At 44.9% G+C, this 21,832-nt stretch overlaps 1 protein-coding gene across 1 annotated transcript in view; it reads left to right on the top strand.

Annotated features, from left to right (window-relative positions):
* EPHB1 (EPH receptor B1) overlaps positions 1–21,832 on the top strand; it is a 409,178-nt gene that overhangs the window by 286,905 nt on the left and 100,441 nt on the right. Inside the window, exon 5 of the mRNA XM_059663875.1 lies at positions 9,286–9,621. Within this exon, the coding sequence (XP_059519858.1) occupies positions 9,286–9,621 (336 nt within the window). The remainder of the gene's footprint in view (positions 1–9,285; positions 9,622–21,832) is intronic.

Here is a 21,832-nt window from a genome sequence, read left to right as displayed (position 1 = left end):
GAAAGTTGCAAAATTTGCCTCTTTTGGTGTGTGTTAATCCTCTAACCCAGCGGTTCTCAACCTGTGGGTCGCCAACCTGTGGGTCGCGACCCCTTTGGGGGTTGAACGACCCTTTCACAGGGGTCGCCTAAGACCATGGGAAAACACATATATAATTACATATTGTTTTTGTGATTAATCACTATGATTTAATTATGTTCAATTTGTAACAATGAAAATACATCCTGCATATCAGATATTTACATTACGATTCATAACAGTAGCAAAATTACAGTTATGAAGTAGCAACGAAAATAATGTTATGGTTGGGGGTCACCCACCACAACATGAGGAACTGTATTAAAGGGTCGTGACATTAGGAAGGTTGAGAACCACTGAGTCTAACCCATTCTGCTTTCAGCTTTGTATGCTGTATTGAGGGCAAAGATATAACAACCACCCCGACTTGGTTTTCAGCATACTTTGCCTCCATAGAAGACCTTTTCAAGTCTCTACAGCCCCCACTTCCTGTCTGTCTCTGCTCCTGGACTCTTAGCTCTCTGTAAAATCTTAAAGACTTTCCCCTTCTTTAGGAAGCCTTCCAATCATTCAGACATGGTTTCTTTAAGTAGCTATTTTACAATGAGCAATGAGTAGAGAGTTGGAACTATAATTTTTGATGATCAACCCTCATTCCATATCTTCTTGGCCTCTTGCACCACACTTTTTAAATGATTCCTACCCCTTTTTCTCTGGTCTCCTTCTCAATGCCTTCTTAACTCGGTCCACATTGAAGTATGCAGTCATTTTTCGAAACTACAGTGTTGACTCTTTTCAGCCATAAGAACATTACCTCTTTGCACTTTTGACTCACAATATTCAGGAGTTTTGAATATCAAATGTCCTTCCTAGCTCGTCCCCAGACCATAGCTCACATCTTTTGCCTAATGAGAGATTGAGTAGAAAACAGTTTGTTGTAGGAGTGAAGAAGGGGTTTTCTTGCCTACAGGCAGAGGAAGAATAAGCAAGGGCAAATACCATGTCAAAGTCAAATCACTTCTCATATGCCAGGAAGCATATATATATATATAGGCACACCTTGTTTTATTGCACTTCATTTTATTGCATTTTGAAGAGATTGATTTTTTTTTTAACAAATGGAAGGTTTCTGGCAATCTTGAAATGAACAAGACTATTGGCACCGTTTTTCTAACGGCATTTGCTCACTTCTTACCTCTGTGCCACATTTTGGTAAGCCTTATACTATTTCAAACTTTTTCATTATATAATATGTGTTATGGTGACCTGTGACCAGAGATATTTGATGTTACTATTGTAATTGTTTTGTGGCACTATAAGCCACATCCGTATGAGAATGTCAACTTAAATGATTGTGTTCTAACTGTTGCACCAACTGGCCATTCCCTCATATCTTTCCCTCTCCTCAGGCCTCCCTATTCCTAGAAACACAACAATATTGAAAATAGGCTAATTAGTAACCATACAAAGGTCTTAAGTGTTTAAGTGAAAGGAAGAGTTGCATATCTCTCATTTTAAATCAAAAGCTAGGCATATCTATGCTTAGTGAGGAAGGCATGTCAAAAGTGAGTCACACTGAAAGCTAAGCCTCTTGTACCAAATAGCCAATCTGTGAATGCACAGGGAAAGTTCTTCAGAAATGAAAAGTGCTATTCCAGTGAGCACACAAATGATAAGAAAGCAAAACAGCCTTATTGCTGATATGAAGAAAGTTTCAGTGGTCTGGATAGAAGATCAAACCAGTTATAACATTCCTTTAAACTGAAACCTAACAAAGCCTAAGATCCTGACTCTCTTTAATTATATGAAGGCTGGGAGGTAAGGAAGCTGCAGAAGAAATGTTTGAAGTCAACAGAAATTGGTTCATGAGGTTTAAGGAAAGAAGCTGTCTCTATAACATAAAAATGTAAGGTGAAGCAGCAGATGCTGATGTAGAAGCTGCAGTAAGTTATCCAGAAGATCTAGCTAAGATAATTAGTAAAGGTGGCTACACTAAACACAACAGATTTTCAATGTAGACAATACAATCTTATATTGGAAGAAGATGCAGTCTAAAACTTTCATAGCTAGAGAAGAGAAGTCAATGCCAGGCTTCGAAGGATAGGCTGACTCTCTCGTTGGGGAATAATGCAGCTGTGACTTAAAAGGGAAATAGATGCTCATTTACCATTCTGAAAATCCTAGAGTCCCTAAGAATTATGCCAAATCTACTTTGCCGTTAGAGCAACAAAGCGAGGATCATGGCATATCTGTTTACAACATGGGTCACTGTATATTTTAAGCCCACTGTTGAGACCTACTGCTCAGAAAAGGAAGATTTCTTTTAAAATACTGCTACTTATTGACACTGCACCTGGTTACCCAAGAGCTCTGACGGAGATGTACAATGAGATCAATGTTGTTTTCATGGTTACTAATATAACATCTATTCTGAAGCTCATGGATCGAGGAGCAATTTTGACTTTCAAGTCTTATTACTTAAGAAATAGATTTTATCAGGCTATAGCTGCCATAGAGAGTGCTTCCTTTGATGGATCTGGGCAAAGTAAATTAAAAACCTTCTAGAAAGGATTCAGCATTCTAGATGCCATTAGGAACATTTGTAATTCATGGGAAGAGGTCAAAATATTCACATTAAAAGGACTTTGAAGGCACTTGGTTACAAGCCTTATGGATAACTTTAAGGGGGTTCAAGACTTCAGTGGAGGAAATACCCGCAGATGAAGTGGAAATAACAAAAGAGCTAGAATTAGAAGTGGAGCCTGAAGATGTAAAATTGCTGCAATCTCATGATAAAACTTGAACGGGTAAGGAGTTACTTCTTATGGATGTGCAAAGAAAGTGGTTTTGTGAGATGGAATTCACACCTGTTGAAGATGCTGTCAAGATTGTTGAAATGACAATAAAGGATTTAGAATACTACATAAACTTAATTGATAAAGCAATGGCAGAGTTTGAGAAGATTGACTCCAATTTTGAAAGAGGCTCTCCTGTGGGTCAAGTGCTGTCAAACAGCATCTTATGCTACAGAGGAATAGTCCATAAAAGGAAGAGTCAATAGACATGGCAAACTTCATTGTTGTCTCATTTTAAGAAATTGCCACAGCCACCCCAACCTCTGCAACCACCACCCTGATCAGTATGCAGTCATCAACACTGAGTCAAAACCCTCCACCGGGAAAAAAGTTACGACTTCTCTGAAGACTCAAATGATGGTTAACATTTTTTTAGCAATGAAGTATTTATTAATTAAGGTACAAACGTGTTTTTTTTTACATAGTGCTCTTGCATATTTAATACACTAAAGTACACGGAAAGCACAACTTTTATATGCATTGGGAAACCAAAAATTTTTTCTGACTTAGTTGATTGCAGTATCCACTTTAATGCAGTTGTCTAGAACTGAAAGCATAATATCTCCAAGGTATGCCTGCCTGTACAGGTGCACACACAGGCCATGAACCCAAAAGAGTTGGACCCATTCTAGGGATGCAACCCAATGCCCAACACTAAGGTTCTATCTCTTCCTGAGTGCAAGGGGTAGGTGACCTAGAGGATGTAGACTGGGGCAGACAGCCTCCAAGGTACTTCTCCCCCAATATAGTTCCAGCTTGGTGGACAGGACCCCCAGACACAATCTCTGACTATTTTATTCTACATTGATCTTACCTTTTCTGAAATAGCTGTAATTCTTTGTGTCTGTATCACTTACTTTCACCCTTAATCATATGTATTCACAATTTCCAGCACTCCATGTATGGGGTGTTGCCTCACTAATAAGCATCTGGATTCTCCAATCTCATGGGCTGTAACCTCTATACATTCACAGCTTTCACCGTGCTCAGCACAGTTCTGGGGATGGGGTCTCTGCTTAAGGAATAAATGGCAGAATTAGATCCATCTTACTTAGATGAATGGTCAGGATTCCAGATCATCTAAGAGTAACCATACTACTAATAACAATAGAAGCTGACAGTTACTGAGTTCCTCTGTTTACCAGGCACACAGCTAAACTCCTTGGGCATATCATCTCATTAAATCCTCAAAACTACCACTTCTCAGATGAGAAAATTAAGGCTTAGAAGTTTACCTTCTCAAAGTTTACCAACAAGGGAATATTTGGAAAAGTGGTTGCTGTGAACATGTAGGGGGTTCATTGAGAGTCTCTGAAAAGTTTTGTATGTCTTCGATCACACATTCATTTTTCTCAGAAAAAGCTTTGTTACTTTCATCAGATTCTCCAAGGGATTGTTCACACTGTGGGGGGGACCCTATCTCTGGCCCATGCAGAGCAGCTCAGTTTCAGCTGGCAAAGGGGTCTCCCAGGAGGACATTGCCTCACCATGGCTGTCACCCTCTCCAGCTCCCCATGGGGAGTGGTCCACGGACACAGACCCTAGCTGTAGAAAGGCACAGTTAGCGGGACACTGCCTGCTGGGCATCTTGGACTGACCTGAAATTCACATCTAAGTTCTCAGACCAGGAGGTTGGCCTTATCCAGATTCCAGGTAAAGGAACTGGCTTAGGGGCTTACCTGTCCTCAGCAGATTTTCCCTTTGGTTACTCAGGCATACTCTTACTTCTAGCTTAACGCCTATAAACACACTCACCACTCTCTCCCCCACCGACTTTGACCCCATTTTTTAAAAAGAATCATCTGTCCCAAAGCATGTTAAAAAGCGGGAGATTCTATCACAACATGGCAACACTTGGGCTAACCCAATGGCTCAAGAAGGATCTTTTCTGTGTAACTTTTTGTAGTCTTGATGCTAACCATGCTTCATGCAGTATGAGCCAACATCTCAGGAACATGTTGGAAGACACAGAGCCCCATCCCCATAACAGGACCCACCGTATTCCCTCCACCCAGAGAACCATAGCTCAGTGGTTTCCCATTTTTTAAAAGGACTGAGTATTCCTAGCCATTTTAAGAGGAAGCTTCCTTCAGTAGTCACTGTGGCAGCAGATCAGAGAGGCTTCAGAAAGCCTGTCTGTACATAATTAAGGAAAACCAGGATGTGGACTGAAGACCCTGGCTCTGAGCCCTGCCACTGCACTTCCTGAGGACTTTGCAGAAGATGAAGATTTTCTGCCCCCTCTGGCCTCCCTCTCTAATCCTCTTTAAACATTTTGTCTGATCTCAATGGGCCTCCTTCTTGAGGATGCTGCTCGGGGCCCTGGTTCTGGCAAAATGCTTCCTGTAGGGGTAAGGCCCCAGTCCAGGGAGTGCACTGGTCCTAGGAAGTTGTCCTGGTGCCTTCCTGTAAGGAGATTTATTCAGAGGCCAAACCTGCTCTGGTCAGGCTCTTTATTCAGGCACACAAGAGGCTGGTAAGTCTACTTGCAGGAGCGTACTCTCATTATTGGGATGGAGCACAGGCCTGGGAACATCGTCACTGTAGCCACCCAGACACAGGGCCTGGCTTGCGGCCTGGAAAAGGCCTCCTGGGAGAAGGGACAGGAGCTATGAGCATTGGTAGGACGCAGTCTGAGCCTGGGACTGTTTTATTTCCTAGCACTTATTCTTGCCTGAAATCATCTCCTTTATCTCCATGTTTCCTTCTTTCTTGTCAGTTTTTCTCCCCAGAATGTAAGCTCCATGGGAGCAGAAACCTGCCTGTCATGAGTTTCCTATCTCCCAGGTGCCTATAACAGTATTTGTTAAGAAGTGAATGAGTGAATGAATGAATGAATGAGTGAATGAATGAATAATGAATGGGGTTCCAGTCGTTGTTTGTGGTCAAGACTCTGTCACCTCCACAGATATGCACTGCGAGCCCAGGCTTATGCTGGGTGGGGAGGAGGTGAGTGGCGAGGGACACACAGCAGGGCATGCTCAGATTTTCCTAGCTCTCCCAGTCCACTCGCCAAGGGAAGGCCATCCCTGTCTCAGAGGTATGTAGTCCTGGACTCACCAACCACAGCTCCACTAGACCCTCATTCATGCTCCACAGACACATTTGCTCTGGAATGCAGCCATGGATGAGAAGTGGTTGTTTCAAATGAATGCTGTTTCTTAATAAAAATGAAAATCCATCCTGGAAACCCACTGAGCAGTGCCTGGTCTCTCCAGCACCACGGACACCATCGGATCAGGGGCAGCTCCTCACTTACCACTTTATCTCTACCAAAGCCTCTACCACTTAGAGTCACAAGCTGTGGGGCCTCACTGCTACCCCTTCTGTGCGCCCCCCCCCCCCCGCCCTACCCTCCATCAATGCCCCAGCAGGACAGCTTGTCTTGTGCTGGAGAGCAGTGCACACATATGACCTGAAGCCTTGCACACCAGATGAAAGGGAGCTCCCCTGGGTAAAATGTTAGGCATGGAAATGATGAGCCAACCCCCAGCCCACCAGGGGGCCACATTGTGGTGAGGACAACACAGAGGAAGAGACCATTACAATGCAATGATCTGGGTTAGGCAGCTAGAAGTGGGCTTTGGAGGCCAGAGGGGAGAGTGTATGACTGCGGGCATGCACTGAGGGGGAAGCTTCCTGATGGAATTGGTGCTGGACATTAAAGGGTGAGCAAGAGATGCTCAAGTGGAGAGGAGGGAAAGAATTCCAGACAGAGGAGAAATCCCTGTGCAGAGGCTCAGGAATATGGAGAGAGTTTACTGTGCACAGGCAATCATGGGGATCTTCCTATTGGCCACACCAGGAGGAGTGAGGGTCAGGTGGCCAGAGATGAGATCAAGAGCAGCAAGATACACAGGGACTCGAAAGACGTGGACAGGAGGGTAAACTCTTGGGTAATTGGAGTTTGAGCAGAGGAACTCTGACTCCATGTACGTTTTGGAACTCACACCCTGGCAGATGAGAATGGATGAGAGCTGCAAAGCAATGTTGGAGAATTCATTAGGACGCTTTTGCAATAGGGCAGGGGAATTGACAAAGCCCTTTGTTATGAGGGAGAGGAGGATATAAGGGAGGGGGAGGATCTGAGGAAAAGGAGATGGAGCTGACAGACCATGTGTTGTGGGATACAGAAGATGTGACTCACAGGGCCTGGCTAGTGACAACACAGGGTGTCGAGGGAGTTAAGGACTGAATTGTGTTTCCTAGACTTGTCAAGCAGGAGGCCAAAAGGAAAAGCAGGCACGATGGCTGAGCAGGGAAGTAACCAGGCTGCAGCTGGCAGAGCAGGGAGAGAGGAGAGCCACCAAGTGTGACTCCCCTTTGGAAAAGCTTGGCTGGAGAGTGGAGAGGAGAGGACCTGCCATGCAGAGATGTCAGGGGGCAGTGTTTTAGTTTTAAAATGGCCAAGGACATATGCACATTTAAGTGGAGAAGCTGGAGTCGGGAAGATGGTGAAGTTGAAAGTCAGTGGAGCAAGGAGATAATTGAAACGGGGTGGGGGGGGCGGTTAAAGGGTGGGAGGGATGGGTGGTCACTCCCTTAGACATCCTTGTCTCTGCCCCTCTGCCCAAGGCTGCTTTCTGAGTGACAGCTCAGGATGGCCTGAGGATGCAATAAGATAACATTGTTAAAGGATTAGCCCCACATCTAGCAAAGTGCAAGCATTCAGTGAATGTATTTATTGCAAGTAGGAGAACCAGTGGTCTGTGGCCAAGGCTGGGCTGTCTGCTGTGAAAGGGAGATAGGCAGCAATGACATTGACCACTGGGTGCTTGTGGTCTGAGTCTCATCAGTCTGAGCAAACAGATGTGTCCCAGACAGGTACTGGCCAATACAGATGTTAACTAGGAGTGCAGTGTGAGGAGAGAGGCTGGCCAGGCCCAGTGCTGACTGCCCTCCCAGTGTTAGCTGTGTGGTGATTCCTAAAGAGATGGATGTGTATCCCTGGGCAGATGGGTGGGGAATTCTTAAATGCTATTTGCAAGACTTCAGTAGAAATGCTTCATGAATCCTGCCCTGTCACAAGCATGCATGCAAGTTGTGCTTTAGCTCAGGCCTAATGGGCTTTATATAGTACAGTACTGATTTTCTTTCATGTTTTAATAGAATTCGATTTAATATTTGCTTTCTGCTCTAGCTGCTGGCTGTTGACTGATTCAACACAGAATCCTTCCCTGGTGCCCCCCGACCTTGTTGTTATTCCCTCATTTTGTGTGTTGGCATTTGATTCCTGTCTCCAGCATGAACCACTTTACACATGTCTCCGTTCAGCTGGCGACAGTCACGTGCATGAATTCTGAATGCATTACTACCCGAGCGGCTGCTCCAGCAGACCTGGCATTCAGAAGGGGGGCTTCCAGGCAGAATTCATTTCCATCAGTTAGACGTTGGGGAGATGCAGAGCTTGGCTTGAGAACCTGAGACTGTGATCTGTTGTGTTCTTGGGCAGAAGATTCTCCAACTTAATCTCAAAATACCCAACACTGTGGCCATTAATCCAGCAACATTTTGTCCTTCTGTGAAGTAGCAGGCTTCCTAGTGTTTTCACCAAGGCATTTCCACCTTGGCCAGAGTGAGAACAACAGCCGTAGACAGCTGGCCAGAGGGAAGAGGCTGCCCTTCTCGAGTCCCAGGGAACCTGACTGGTTTATAGGAGAGAGAGTCTGTTCAAATTTCACATTATCCTACCACTGACATTTGGAGTTCCCTCTCTGTATAAGTTTGGGCTTGGAGATAGCTTTTCCCTCAGTGGGAAAACGGATTCAGTTTCACAGGGCAGCACAGGGCATTGGTTAAGAACGTAAGCGTTGGAATCAGGCAGGTATGCGTGTTCATACTGGCTCCCGTTCTTATAGACCTCAAGATCTATAGCCAGTCCCCATTTTCAGCTTTAGTTTCCCTTTCCATAAAGTTGACTTAATGGTTGCATCTTCCCAGCAAGTCTTATAGGGGGATTAAATGCATGCAAAACAGCTAGCAGAGTGTCTACAATCTCTATGCTCTTCTTGTGTCATGGGGTTAAGTGCAGTGGCTGCATGAATCTCCTACCAACGTTGCTTCTTGTCTATGCACCAAAGCCTGTGCAATGTGAATATTCATCTCTCTAGGTGTTCTGGCTGGCGGATGCGGCTTGGTCCTATGAACAAAAAGACTTGTGTCCTCCTCTCTCAGCACACATGATTGAAAGGAGAGCCCCAGTGGGCATGACTGAAAAAGGATTTGGGGACAGGTTCTCATTGTGGTTCAGCACTTTTTCTCAGAATAGATTGAGGCATGGACATTAGAGTTGAAGGAGGGGAGGAGATGCATGTGTGAGCTGAGGGTGGAGACACACTGAAGGTAGATGGAGAGATGCTGGATAAGGAAGCTTCTGCCCAGCCTCACTGAGCCTTCCTTTGTCTCCTTACAGGCGTCCCATCAGGTCCCCGAAATGTCATCTCAATCGTCAATGAGACGTCCATCATTCTGGAGTGGCACCCTCCAAGGGAGACAGGTGGGCGGGATGATGTGACCTACAACATCATCTGTAAAAAGTGCCGGGCAGACCGCCGGAGCTGCTCCCGTTGTGATGACAATGTGGAGTTTGTGCCAAAGCAGCTGGGCCTGACCGAGTGCCGAGTCTCCATCAGCAGCCTGTGGGCCCACACCCCCTACACCTTCGACATCCAGGCCGTCAATGGAGTCTCCAGCAAGAGCCCCTTCCCCCCACAACACGTCTCTGTCAACATTACCACAAACCAAGCTGGTAAGTCTGGAGGCCTCGCTGCTCTTCTTTGTCTTTGTGGTTGGCTCTTTGTCCATCTCGGTGCAGGAACAAAGCTGCAGTCATACCCATCCTATTATCTGCCCTCAGGCCTCCTCCCCAGCCCCCAGCCCTCCAGGAGTACAGGTATCCAGTGATGGGCATTTGTGGCCATGGAGGACATGGGTGTAATTCTTCACCTCTGCGAGGGAGCTGAATTCTGAGGGGTTTTCATATGCCCAGCACAAAAGCAACGATGTATATCCAAGCCATAGTAGGGCCCAGTCATCTGCATCCAGCTGGGGCTAAACAAATGCCCTTGGGAAGACAGATGGATGGACAGTCAGATGGGTGGTGAATAAACAAATAGATGAACAGATGATGGATGTGGAAGTGGATGGATGGAAGCCCTGCATGGTCTTGAGTAGACCAGTGCTATTCTGTTAGAAAACCCAATGAGAGAAACTTCCCAGTAATCATGTGATAAAGTCACTATTGCTTCATAGATGACCTTTCAATCAAACCCATGTAATTCAAGAGTGCATTCTCCTTTATAGCTTGCTCAGATGAATGCTACACTGTTATAGAGACCTCAGATAGTTGGCAATAGATCACTCCTGATAGCCAGACCTCCCTGTGGCATGCACAGCTCAAAACATATTTTCTTCTCTCTTTTTTATATCTTCTACTCTTCTGACCTTTTCCTCTTTATTACTTTTCACAATCAATTTCTTTTTATATCCATTTAACCAGTTCATTCATGCACTTACTCATTTATGTATTCACTCATTACTACAAGACAGTGATGAGTATCTACTGTATGTGGATTAGACACTCTGAGGGATACAGTGATCCTGGGACACAGTCGTTTCTTCTGTGAAACTCATTAACTGAATACTGTGCAGGACATAGACACAAAGTACAAGCTGCAAGGCTGGTGTCTTCTAAGTACCGCATCCTATACACACACAGGAAATATCAAGGGAGTTAGAAATGAGCACTTTCTCCCCAGGGGTCATGGTACAAGACAGAAGAGAGGGAAGTGAACATCATGTCTGTAGGCAATGATGGGGGTCATGGACAGTGGACCATGATCTTTTTTGGAATTAGGGATTTTTCTCAATCAACAATTCTGAAAGGACCGTTTGTTAGTGGAGTAGCAGGATCAAAGCCTGTCTCTTTGCTCTGTCTCCCTCCATGTAGCTCTCCCTTCCTGACATCCTCTTTCCTACTCCATCCTCTTCTACTCCTCACCTCCTCATCCTCAGCTCATTCTGCCTCTTTTAATACCAGGCATCTTTGATGGCAGATGATTCTTGGGTTTAAGCTGTCAGAACTGAGAAGGAAGAAGGTGTCGCAGGCGAGCATGGCTGTCCAGATGGCTGCGTTGTTGCTGGGAGCATGTGTGTGTTCGTGTGTGCATGTTTGTATGTGTACGGTCACGTGTTTACATGCGGATGTGTGTAATGAGAAAATAAGAGGGGAAGTGTGGGAGCCTCCAGCTGGTGACCACAGCCCCGGTGCCGTGGAGACAAAGGTTGTGACAGTCTGCCTACCCAAAGAAAAGGGAATGGTAATTTTAGCATCATATTGAGCATGTAACATGGGCAGCCTTTGTTAGCTGTGTTTCCCTTGTAGAGTTTAAGGCAGAAAACTGGCTGAAATATTTTAGTGTCCCAGCTTCTGGGCATAAACATCCTGCCAGGCTGTCATGTTACAGTGGGCTTGGCTGTCTTTTCTCTCTCTCTAAGCATGTGCGAACAAACCTGCCACTTATATCGGGTTGCGTTGATTTCTGCCCCTCCCTTCCCTTCTCCTGCTATTCCCAAACCTGCCCATCTGCTTGTCTTGCCATCTGCACCTTCTCAGGCTGCAGTGGAGCTGAGGGACCAGGGCTCCTGCAAGGGGGTCTGCATTATCAACATTCAAAATATTTATTCTGATTCTCACCCATTCTCGTGCCCTTTGTATCTCCCCCTTGTATTCTTAACCTTCCCTGATGTTGTCTCAGTCCGAGTGTCACCTTCCAATCTATGATTTTTTTTGAGAATTCTTGAATTTGGGTGTTTGAAAGTTTACAATCAGCTGCTTCTTGGTGGCACGTGGTTATCCTTCTTATTATTCTATATAATAAAGATGTAATATGCACGTAACAACCGGATTATGGATCAGCAGGAGGGTGGGGCAGCGAGTTACAAGTTGGCGGCGGAGAGTTTCAGGAGGGGGCAGGGCAGCAAGCTATGGGTTGGGGGGGCTGGGGGAGCTACAGGAGGGCGGGGCAGTGGGCAGAGAGCTCCTGGAGGGCAGCAGCGAGCTACTGGCAAGCTACTGGTGCACGGATTCGTGCACAGGGCTACTAGTATATAATAAAAGGCTAATATGCAAATTGTCCCCTCCAGCATTTGACCAGGAGACTGAGAGTTCTATTGCTCACTATGACATGCGCTGACCACCAGGGGGTGGCGTGGAACGTGGCAGGCAACCAGCAGCCTCAGACGGGGTGCTGAGGGAGTAAGAGAAGGAGGAGGTGAGGAGGCCAGGAGGCAGGGAACCTGATTAGCCCTGATCACCAGCCAGGCCTAGGGACCTCTAGTTATAAAATAAATAGGCCTCTAGTTATAAAATAAATGTCAAGTTGATCAGTGGTTCCTAATCTGTGGCTGGTGGGGCTCTAAGGAATGTGGTGCTATCACACTGCTTTGGTGAATTGACATGTGAATAGAAATTATTTTCAACCATAGATAATTTTTTTCAAAAAAAAAAAAATGAGAAACTTTGAAATGAGCACTTGAGCCTGCACCTCTGCAGGAGCAGTTTAGAAAAATGAATGGAAGCTACATTTTATAAGAGATGAAAGAGAGATGAAATAACCGACTTCACAAAAAACCGTAATGACTCAGTTCCATGAAGGGTTGGGGTGGATGGATGTAGGCAGCACTAGTAAGTCATTCTCACCCCTTCCCAGGGCACCCTGAGCTCTTCCATGCTGGGTGAGATCCAGGTCGGCCCCTCTACCCTGACTTCATGGTATAGTGTGACCCCCCTGTCATTGCCTATGGCCACCACTGTGCTACTGTTGGGGTCATGAGTAGGAGTTTACAGTTAAAGAATTTGACCAAGAGCAGTGCTGGAATCAATCATAAAGCTACCTGATGTGTTTATTAGTATCTATTGTGTGTCTGGAAACTGAAAATAGTTGGGGACCATTCAGTGGGCCCTGATTGAAGGGCAGGTAAAACTCATTATAGTTAGCACATCACAGTGGTGTTTCTTTTGTGTTGACAGAGAATTATGGAATACGTGGACTCGTTAGATCTCACAATGACCCTATGGCTTGGGCATCATTGTTCCCATTTTCCTATAAGAAAACAGAGGCTCAAAGGCATTTGAGGAATCTGGTGTTAGAGGAGGGCCAGCAGGACACCAGCTCTGTTTCTGCATTCCCGTTTCCTGCCCTCAAGGTGGACAGTCCCTCCGGGCTCCCATTTCATAGCCTCCGAGCAGGGAGGGTTTTTCGGAACCAGCCAATGCCATCCTGCTGAGAGAAGGACCCCTCACTGCATAGTCCCTGTTACACATCCACAGTTTTCTCTGTGACACTAAATCATAAAACGTTGTCTCCAGTGTCTGGATTGAGATGGGAGATGGGTGTGTTTGTTGTTCCCACAGTGAACTGGATCCAGACAATGGATGAAAGGGTCACAGGAGAGAAGAGTTGGGACAAGTTGGCTGCTAAGTGGAATTGTACTTGATCTGTAGCCTTATGCTCATGAGCACCCACCCTCTTCTAGGTGCTGCTGGCTGCTCTGAGCGGATCCTCCTTTGTTCAGGGGCATGGACCACATCTGTGGCTGGATGGGCAGTTTTAACACAGGATTGCCATCTCTTCTTTCTCAGGGCTTCCCATATATGCCACACTGCTTCTGCACCATGTTGCTCTCACTGTCCCTACCAATAAAGGCAGGAAACTCATCTTACCTGAGTTAGGAATCCAATGAAAAGGGTTTGGTTTGGTCTCAGTCCATCAGAGAAAGTCATTGATAGGCTTTTTCTGACCTCAAGGATTGGCATCTATGAGACCACAGAAGATTTGTATCCATCTTTTGGTCCATTGGGCACACACTAGGTACAGTTCTTCCTGAAAGGCAAGCATGACTGGGAAACATCAAAGAGTCTGTTGAATCCTGAGACCCAGAGTTACTCCCTCCCTGATGACCCCGGTCATGTACATACTCAGACTACTCAGGATCTTGCATCACTTGGAGACTTTCAGGATAGGATCCTTTCCCAGCCCATAGGTAGTGGCAGAGAACTACCAGTTTTTAGCACCTCCAATATGCCAAGCCCCTACCATGTTCTTTCTCTACAAAGACGAGGTGGGCCAGATGAAGAAACTGGAGTCAGAGTGCTCTTGGAATTTGCTCAGCATCTCACAGCCCACAAATGATGTTTCTGGGTTTCAAACTCAGCTTTGTGGCTATTTTATCCTCTAACTGATCAAAAATCGCTTTATGGTGAGCCGTGTAAGTTGTAAGCTCTCTCTAAGCTATTGCCACATAGCTGGGCCACTTTAGCTGTCAAAAAAATGTCCATCATCTTTGGTCAGGGTTGGTCATGAATTATGCAAGCTCAGATTTATGTGAGGTCTTCAGGGATGCAGCCTTGCTCTCAATACAGCTGCCTTGAGTTTAAAATAGACCCGATCAGGTGGAACTCTCTCTGTTTCAGTGGCCACAGGATCTGCAGAGGGATTGTTATCTCCACTAACTCTCACAGTCACTCTCTGGCACCTGGCCCCAGATTCAGACTGATGGCCGGATCATCTGGCTGTCAGAGAGAATTAAAGTGAATGACAAACTTTGCTTCTCTTTTCTGCCAGTTAGACTCAGAGTGTCAGAGTTGGGGAAAGGGACCTCAGAGGAAATCTTAGAAAAAAAATAAGACAAATCAGACCAGCACATCTCTGAAGTCAACTTTTAGCAAGATATAAAGTCAGTGAATTTAGAACCATCAAAGCGAGAGAGAACAAACTCGAAGTCCCATGAGGCCAGGCAGGCAAAGAAAAGGAGCAAAGTAGGGCCAAGTGTCAGGCAATAGGGAGTGGTGGGGACTGCAGGGAACTGAAGAGAACAGGGGCAGCCTCTACTCTGCTCCAGCATGTGATGCCAGGTCTTAAAAGCTGAAAATCCAAATTTAAATTGTTGACAGCTAATTAGAAAAATTTAAAGCACAGGAAAGCCAAACAAATTCAATCCTGAATTTGGCCTATTGGCTGATTCAGAGGGCTAATCCGATTTACCCAAGCCCGAAAGGTGGGCATGCTGTGTTGTTCTATTTTCATTCCACTGTGGGGCAGTCGCCTTCCTCACTTCCTGGACTCATGGTGGCAGAGGCATAGCCAGAGTGTCCTGGGGTTGGTTTCTCTCTCTGGTCCGCATGTGACTCATGCAAGTTCATTGACCTACCTTGGTCCCTCCTTTCTCAGCTGTAAAATAGGAGTAATGACCCCTGCTTTCTAGTGCTGCTGTGACAGTCAAGTGAGAGAGGGGATAGAAAATCATGTTGTAAACTGTGCTATAGACTAGGAGATGAGCATCATTTCTGAGAATATGTCCTGAGCCAGACCGCAATTTAGATTTTTTCTTCCTAGGCTGTTTCTTTCCAAGGCCTCTCAGTCTCTTTGTTTGGGACGAATGCCATCCACATCAGATAAATGACAGGTATTGGTTTATCCATTCTTTGAGGAAGGAGTGGGCACCAGAAAAGAGGACAGTGAAGTCTGCATCCCAGTGAGTTAACGATAAGGACATGAGGACTGGAGTGGAGCCGGAACCTGTGCACCTGGCACAGGTTGATCCTGCTGCTCCGAGGAGCCCATCTGTCTTTCCTCATCATATGTTTAGAGAAGCAACACTTTCCCCCTTACATTCCTGATGCCATCATCAGTTTTATATCTGACATTTATATTCCACACAGCTCATGTATGGTCTGCTGTGCCGATTGCATGAGGAATACTAACATAACCACGATGCCCACAATGCAGACACAATCCGTTACTTAACTGAATTTAAAAAATAAATACATTACTTCTGTTAATATTCACAAGCCCCTCTAGTTTGTCCATTTTTAAGGCATTTATTTTGCTTTTTAGACAACTTTATTGAGGTATAATTTATACACCATAAAATCCATCTCTTTTAAGGGTGCAGTTCTAAGATTTTAGTGCAAAATTTTTACTTAAAATTGTTTTAATTACAGTTGACATACAATATTATATTTATTTCAGTTGTACAACCCAGTGATTGTATCACTTACTAAGTGATCATCCTGATAAATCTCATACCAATCTGATACCACACATAGTTACTACAATATTATTGACTATATTCCCCCATAACTAACAATTTGTACTTCTTAATCCTTCAGCTTTTTCACACATTCCTCTAGGCCCCTCTCATCTGACAACCCTCAAAATGTTCTCTGTGTCTGTGAATCTGTTTCTGTTCTGCTTGTTTGTTTCTTTTAGTTTTTAAATTCAATTGTTAATATATATGTATTTATTGCCATCTTTTATTGTTAAAGAAGACTCTGATACTGGTTTGGTGGTGATGAACTCCTTGAACTTTTTCCTGTCTGGGAACTCCTTATATATTCTTTACTTCTAAATGATAGCTTTGCTAGGTAGAGTAATTAATCTTGATTGTAGGTCCTTGCTTTTCATCACTTTGAATATTTCTTGCCACTCCCATTTGGCCTGAAAAGTTTCTATTGAGAAATCTATTGGAGCTCCCTTGTCGGTAACTAACTGCTTTTCTCTTGCTGCTCTTAAGGTTCTCCCTTTGTCTTTATTCTTTGGCATTGTAATTAATTTTGGTGTTTTCGGTGTGGACCTCTTTGCGTTCATCTTATTTTGGACTCTGTGCTTCCTGGACTTGTATGTCTATTTCCTTTATCAGTTTAGGTAAGTTTTTCACCATTATTTTTTTACAGAAGTTTTCAACTCCTTGCTCTTTCTTTTCTCTTCTGGCATGCCCAAGATGTGAATGTTGATATGTTTGAAGTTGTCCCAGAGACTCCTTATACTATCCTCATTTTTTAAAAATTATTTCTTCTCTTTACTGTCCTGATTGGCTGTCTTCTGCTTCCTTAGCTTCCAAATCCCTGATTTGATCCTCTGCTTCATCTACTCCATGTTGATTTTCTGTAATGTATTATTCACTACAGTTAATGTGTTCTTCATTTCTTACTGATTCTTTTTTATGTTTTCTGTTTCCTATCTCTTTGTTGAAGTTCTCACTAAGTTCTTCTACTCTTCCCCTAAGTTCATTGAGCATGCTTATAACCAGTGTTTTGAACTCTGCATCTAGTAGATTATCTCCATTTTGTTTAGTGCTTCATCTGGAGTTTTGTTCTATTCTTTCATTTGGGACACATTTCTTTGTCTCCTCATTTTAGAAGCTTCCCTGTGTTGGTTTGTATGTATTAGATACAGCTGCTATATATCTTAGGCTTGGAAGAGTGGCCTTATGTAGTAGGTGTCCAATAGGGTCTAATGACACAGCTTCCCTGTTCGCTTGAGCTGGGCACTCCAAGTGCACCCACCCTCCCCCCTCCTGTTGTAGTTGAGCCTTGATTGCTGTTGGCTCATCAATGAGTGGGATTTATCCAGGCCAATCAGCTGCAAGCACTGGCTGTGACTACCATAGAGGATCAGCCAGAAGGGGCTAACCTTATCGAGCAGGTCTTACTTCAGCAGGGCTCTTCTGTCTGCTGAGGCAGCCCCTTAATTTTGTCCTTGTGGAGGTAGTTGGATGATGCTTTGATGTGGTCTGAAGCTGTCCACTGGGTACACTGGCTCTGGGGTCTTTAGGAGGTTCAGGCCAAGGTCAGCCACCACCTGTGTTCTGCCAGAGGCCATCCAGCATTAGGTACAAAGCTATGTGCAAATGGGTGCTACTTGTGTTGGGCTTGGAGATGCCCAGGAGTGGCCAAGGCTGGCTGCTGCTAGTGCCAGGCCTAGAGCCAATTAGTGAGAGAGGTGTGGCCACACCAAGGCCAGATGCTGCTTCTTTGAGAAATTTTAGGATAGTCTAAAGCAGTGGTTCTCAACGTTGGCTGCACATTAGAATCACCTGGGAATCTTTTTAAAATCCTGATTTCTGGGCCTCATGAAGTCAGGATTTTAAAAAGATTCCCAGGTGATTCTAATGTGCAGCCAAGGTTGAGAATCACTGGTCTAAAGTATGAGCCAAGACAGGCCATTCCTATGGAAAAGCCAGTGGAAACAGCTTGGGTGGACTCATGAGTTGGGTGGGGTGGGGTCACAGGGAATCACCAGCACAGGGTGAACAGTGATAACCAGGTTGATGGAAACTAAGATATAGCATCCATCTGCCAGCCATGTCTGTGTGTGTGTTCTTGGAGGAGGGTGTGGAGGGGGAGATCCAGAAAAGGAACAATGACCTGTGCCAGCACTCTGTCTGGGAGAAACCTGCCCCTCCAAGTCTCACCCCTAAGCCAGACAATTCAGTTCCTCCCTTTAAGTCTCTGGTGCCTTTCAAGCTGCTGCCCCAGTGCTGGAGCTCAGAGGGAGTGAGATCCAGTAAGTCTGTGCAGGCCCTTAAGAGGAACTTCTGGGACTCCAGCAGCCCTCCATCTCACTCAGCCACAATCCCTGCTGGTTTTTACAAGCAGAAGTTATGAGGACTTCTCTTCCTGGCACTGGAACCTTGGAGACTGGAATTCCTTGACCCTCAGGGGGTCCTCCACAGCCAAAATGTTGCTCCTGATTTTTATCCACCACACATAGGTGTGGGACCAGCCCATTCAGTGTCTTTGCCCCTCCTACCAGTCTCAGTGTGGCTTCTTCTTTATATCCTTAGTTGTAGAACTTCTGTTCGGTTAGATTTCAGGTGGTTCTCAATGATAGTGGTTCTGTAGTTTATTTGAAATTTTTATGTGGTTGTGGAAGGATGCAGGTACCACATTTACCTACACTGCCATCTTGACCAGAAGCCAAGGCATTTTTGAAGTTCCTAGACAATTAAAATTAGTCAGAGATACTACTTTTCCTACAAAAGAATTATCTAGCCCACCAATTTCTCTGAATACATCACCTAATTTGCATTATTCCTTAGTTAAATATAGTATTTGCATGCATAAAGAATAATCTTTGAATATGAAAGGAATTTTATGATATTGCAATATATTGAGCTCTTTGGAGGAAAGATATTATGTAAATCTCAAAATTAAATATTAAAACAATATTGCACTGCTGCCTGTAAAAATTTAGAGTGTTAAGATCCATATGCTAAAACTAGTTCATTTTTAAGGGCTGGTCTCATTGGAAATTAGCAGGCAAACTTTGCTCCAGAGCAGAGAAAAGATTGAGTTAGAACTTTAAAAAGACTGGAATGACTTTAAAGAAAATTTTTATTGAAATTAATGAAGAAAAGTTTACAAACCCTAAGAAAATGAAATTTTCACTCCGCTTAATCCAATTTCATTGCTTTCTTCTCATTGTTAATTTTAAAAAGATTGTTTCTATTGTTTCTTAAGCCCTGGCATTGACAAGGAACTTCTGAGTGGCCTTAGAAAGGTCCTGGCCATTTGCAGGTGATAGTGTGTTTCCTGTTGAGCTGAGCAGGTCAGCACATAGCACTGCCCATGACCAAAGTTGTGGCTCCCCCCTCCCCCCGGGAGCCCTGGGGCTCTCCACTACATGGTGAGCTCTGCAGAGAGGCAGATTTTACCACATGCTTCTGGCTCATGAGAGAGCAACCACACAGCACTAGGCACTGAGACCCTTGGTAAATATTTGCCCATTTCCTTTAGCCCCCACATATGGGTTAATATATATGTTTGGCTGGTGTGTGGGAATCGAATATGTCCTCGTGGCCCACAGTCGCCAGATGATCCCTCCAGGTCAGCCAGGTAACTAGGTATCTTCCTCCTCTGTGGCTCCTAGAAGAAAAACTTGAGGGAATGATTTTATTCATTTTTTAAAATATGTTTTATCGATTTTAGAAAGAGGAAGAGAGAGAGAGATAGAAATAGCAGTGGGAGAGCAACATTAATTGGCTGCCTCCTGCATGCCCCCTATTGAGGACTGAGTCCACAACCCGGACATATGCCCTGACCAGGAATCAAACTAGCTACCTCTTGGTACATGGGATGCTGCTCAATCCACTGAGCCACACCAGCCAGATGAGGGGATGATTTTAGAATGATGCTAGGAGCCCTGATCCACTTAGAACACAGTGACATTCAACCACACTCAAAGTGTTTGTTTAAGCACTTTAACTTTGGAACTGTATTCATCCATTTAACACAGTCTTTGTGACTACTTTCCACATGCTGACTCACTGGTTTCTGTTCCTATTCATTCACTTACTCAACAAATATTTTTGGAGGCCTTCTGTGTGTCATGCATGCACTGCTCCAGGCACTGGGAACACAGTAGCAAACAACACACAAAAGCCCATGCCTTGTAAAGCTCACATGCTAGTCCACAGCACTTGTGGAGACTGGGATGAGAGACACAGAAAAGTCACATGAGCGGGTGACTAATTGGGGACTCTAGGAGGCCCTCCGCTAGGCTCTTGGTTTCTTAACCTGCAGTGGTACCAGCTCTCACTTTCCAGAATTTAAGATGTAACCAAATGTGGTTGCTAGAGAGCATTTCAATCTGTGGTGGTTGTTGCTATACGGTGACAGTGTTGGGTGGGATATTTTATTGTTCACTGACTGACCAATTTGAACTCAGGTGGACGAATATGCAGTGGTTGAGTGTGAGAATTTCCCTGTTCCAGGTCCTGAGCAGTGGTTAGTTATGCTAACAGCTAGAGGACAGCTGAGAATGCCCAACCTGCTGCATCCTTGTGAGGATGATTAAAGGGCACCTGTTTTCTTATTTCACCTCATCTTACACCAGACACTCCAGCTACATGGCTTGTTGAGTGAAAATGGGACGGCTGGCCATGAGACTGTCATAAGCTCCTTACTCTCTTCAAAGGGCAAATGAGATTGTTACCACCATCATGGCAGAGGTCATCTATAGTTGGATTAAGAGATGGTTGCTGTTTGCCTCTATCATGGCACAGGTCACCTACAATTGGATTAGGACAGTGGTCGGCAAACTGCGGCTCTCGAGCCACATGCAGCTCTTTGGCCACTTGAGTGTGGCTCTTCCACAAAATACCGACTTCTGCGCATGGGTACATGCACACCCGCACGTGGTATTTTGTGGAAGAGCCACACTCATGGGGCCAAAGAGCCACATGTGGCTCCTGAGCCGAAGTTTGCCAACCACTGGATTAGGAGATAGTTGCTGTTGGCCCTGGTGATGTGGGGAAGAAGGAGGAGGTGTCTACTCCATGAGCCGGCTGTAATCTCCAGGAGAGCAGGTCCTGTATCCATTGTATTAGCTTGTTCCCCAGAGTCTAGCTAGGTGCCTGAAATAATAGCACTTAATAAGTATTCATTGAATAAATTAATAAATTATCAAGTAACGTATGTCTTTCTTAAATCTGAGGCATCAAGAAATGGTGCAGCTTGAGTTCTCTCTGTGATCTTTCCTTCCTCCAGCACTTTTGGGTGGTGCTCTGATTGGAGTTAAGTCCCTACATTCTCCCAGATGTTGGTGAGATTTGGGATGTCCTAGGTGCACTATCCTTTAAAAACATGGCCCTGTGAGAAGCACCTGCTATGCCCTGTCCTGCCTGCCCCACGCCCCCACAGGCAGGGACCCAGCTGCTGGAGCAAGCCCTGTTGCGGGTAGCTGGGATGGCATTCCAAAGCTGTTGTCTGTCCACCTGCATGCCAGCTCCGTGCCTATCATTTTCACAGCACCATCCATGTTAAACAGGCAGGAGCACCAGGGGTTTTTGAATACAGCAATTAACAAAACAGTAATCAAGCTAAGTGTTTAATTTCAGAAAATTAACATCTTCTCTGAGCGGATGTGAGAGATGGGGGGAAAAGGCACATTAAATGCTCTGGGTAAATAAAGGCAGTGCTGGACCACAAATATTTTCCAGTGCAAGGAAGACTGCCAACCCCCCAGGCCTTGGGTTCAGTTTCCTTATGAGAGCTGAGCTATAAAATTGAGCCCTTTAAATGTGTGTCTTCCTTCCTTCCTTCCTTCCTTCCTTCCTTCCTTCCTTCCTTCCTTCCTTCCTTCCTTCCTTTCTCTCTCTCTCTCTCTCTCTCTCTC

This window comes from Myotis daubentonii, chromosome 14, assembly GCF_963259705.1.
Source record: "Myotis daubentonii chromosome 14, mMyoDau2.1, whole genome shotgun sequence".
NCBI classification, from domain to species: domain Eukaryota; kingdom Metazoa; phylum Chordata; class Mammalia; order Chiroptera; family Vespertilionidae; genus Myotis; species Myotis daubentonii.
The sequence above is the reverse complement of the archived record's forward strand: the minus strand, read 5'-3'. Positions and strand labels throughout refer to the sequence as shown.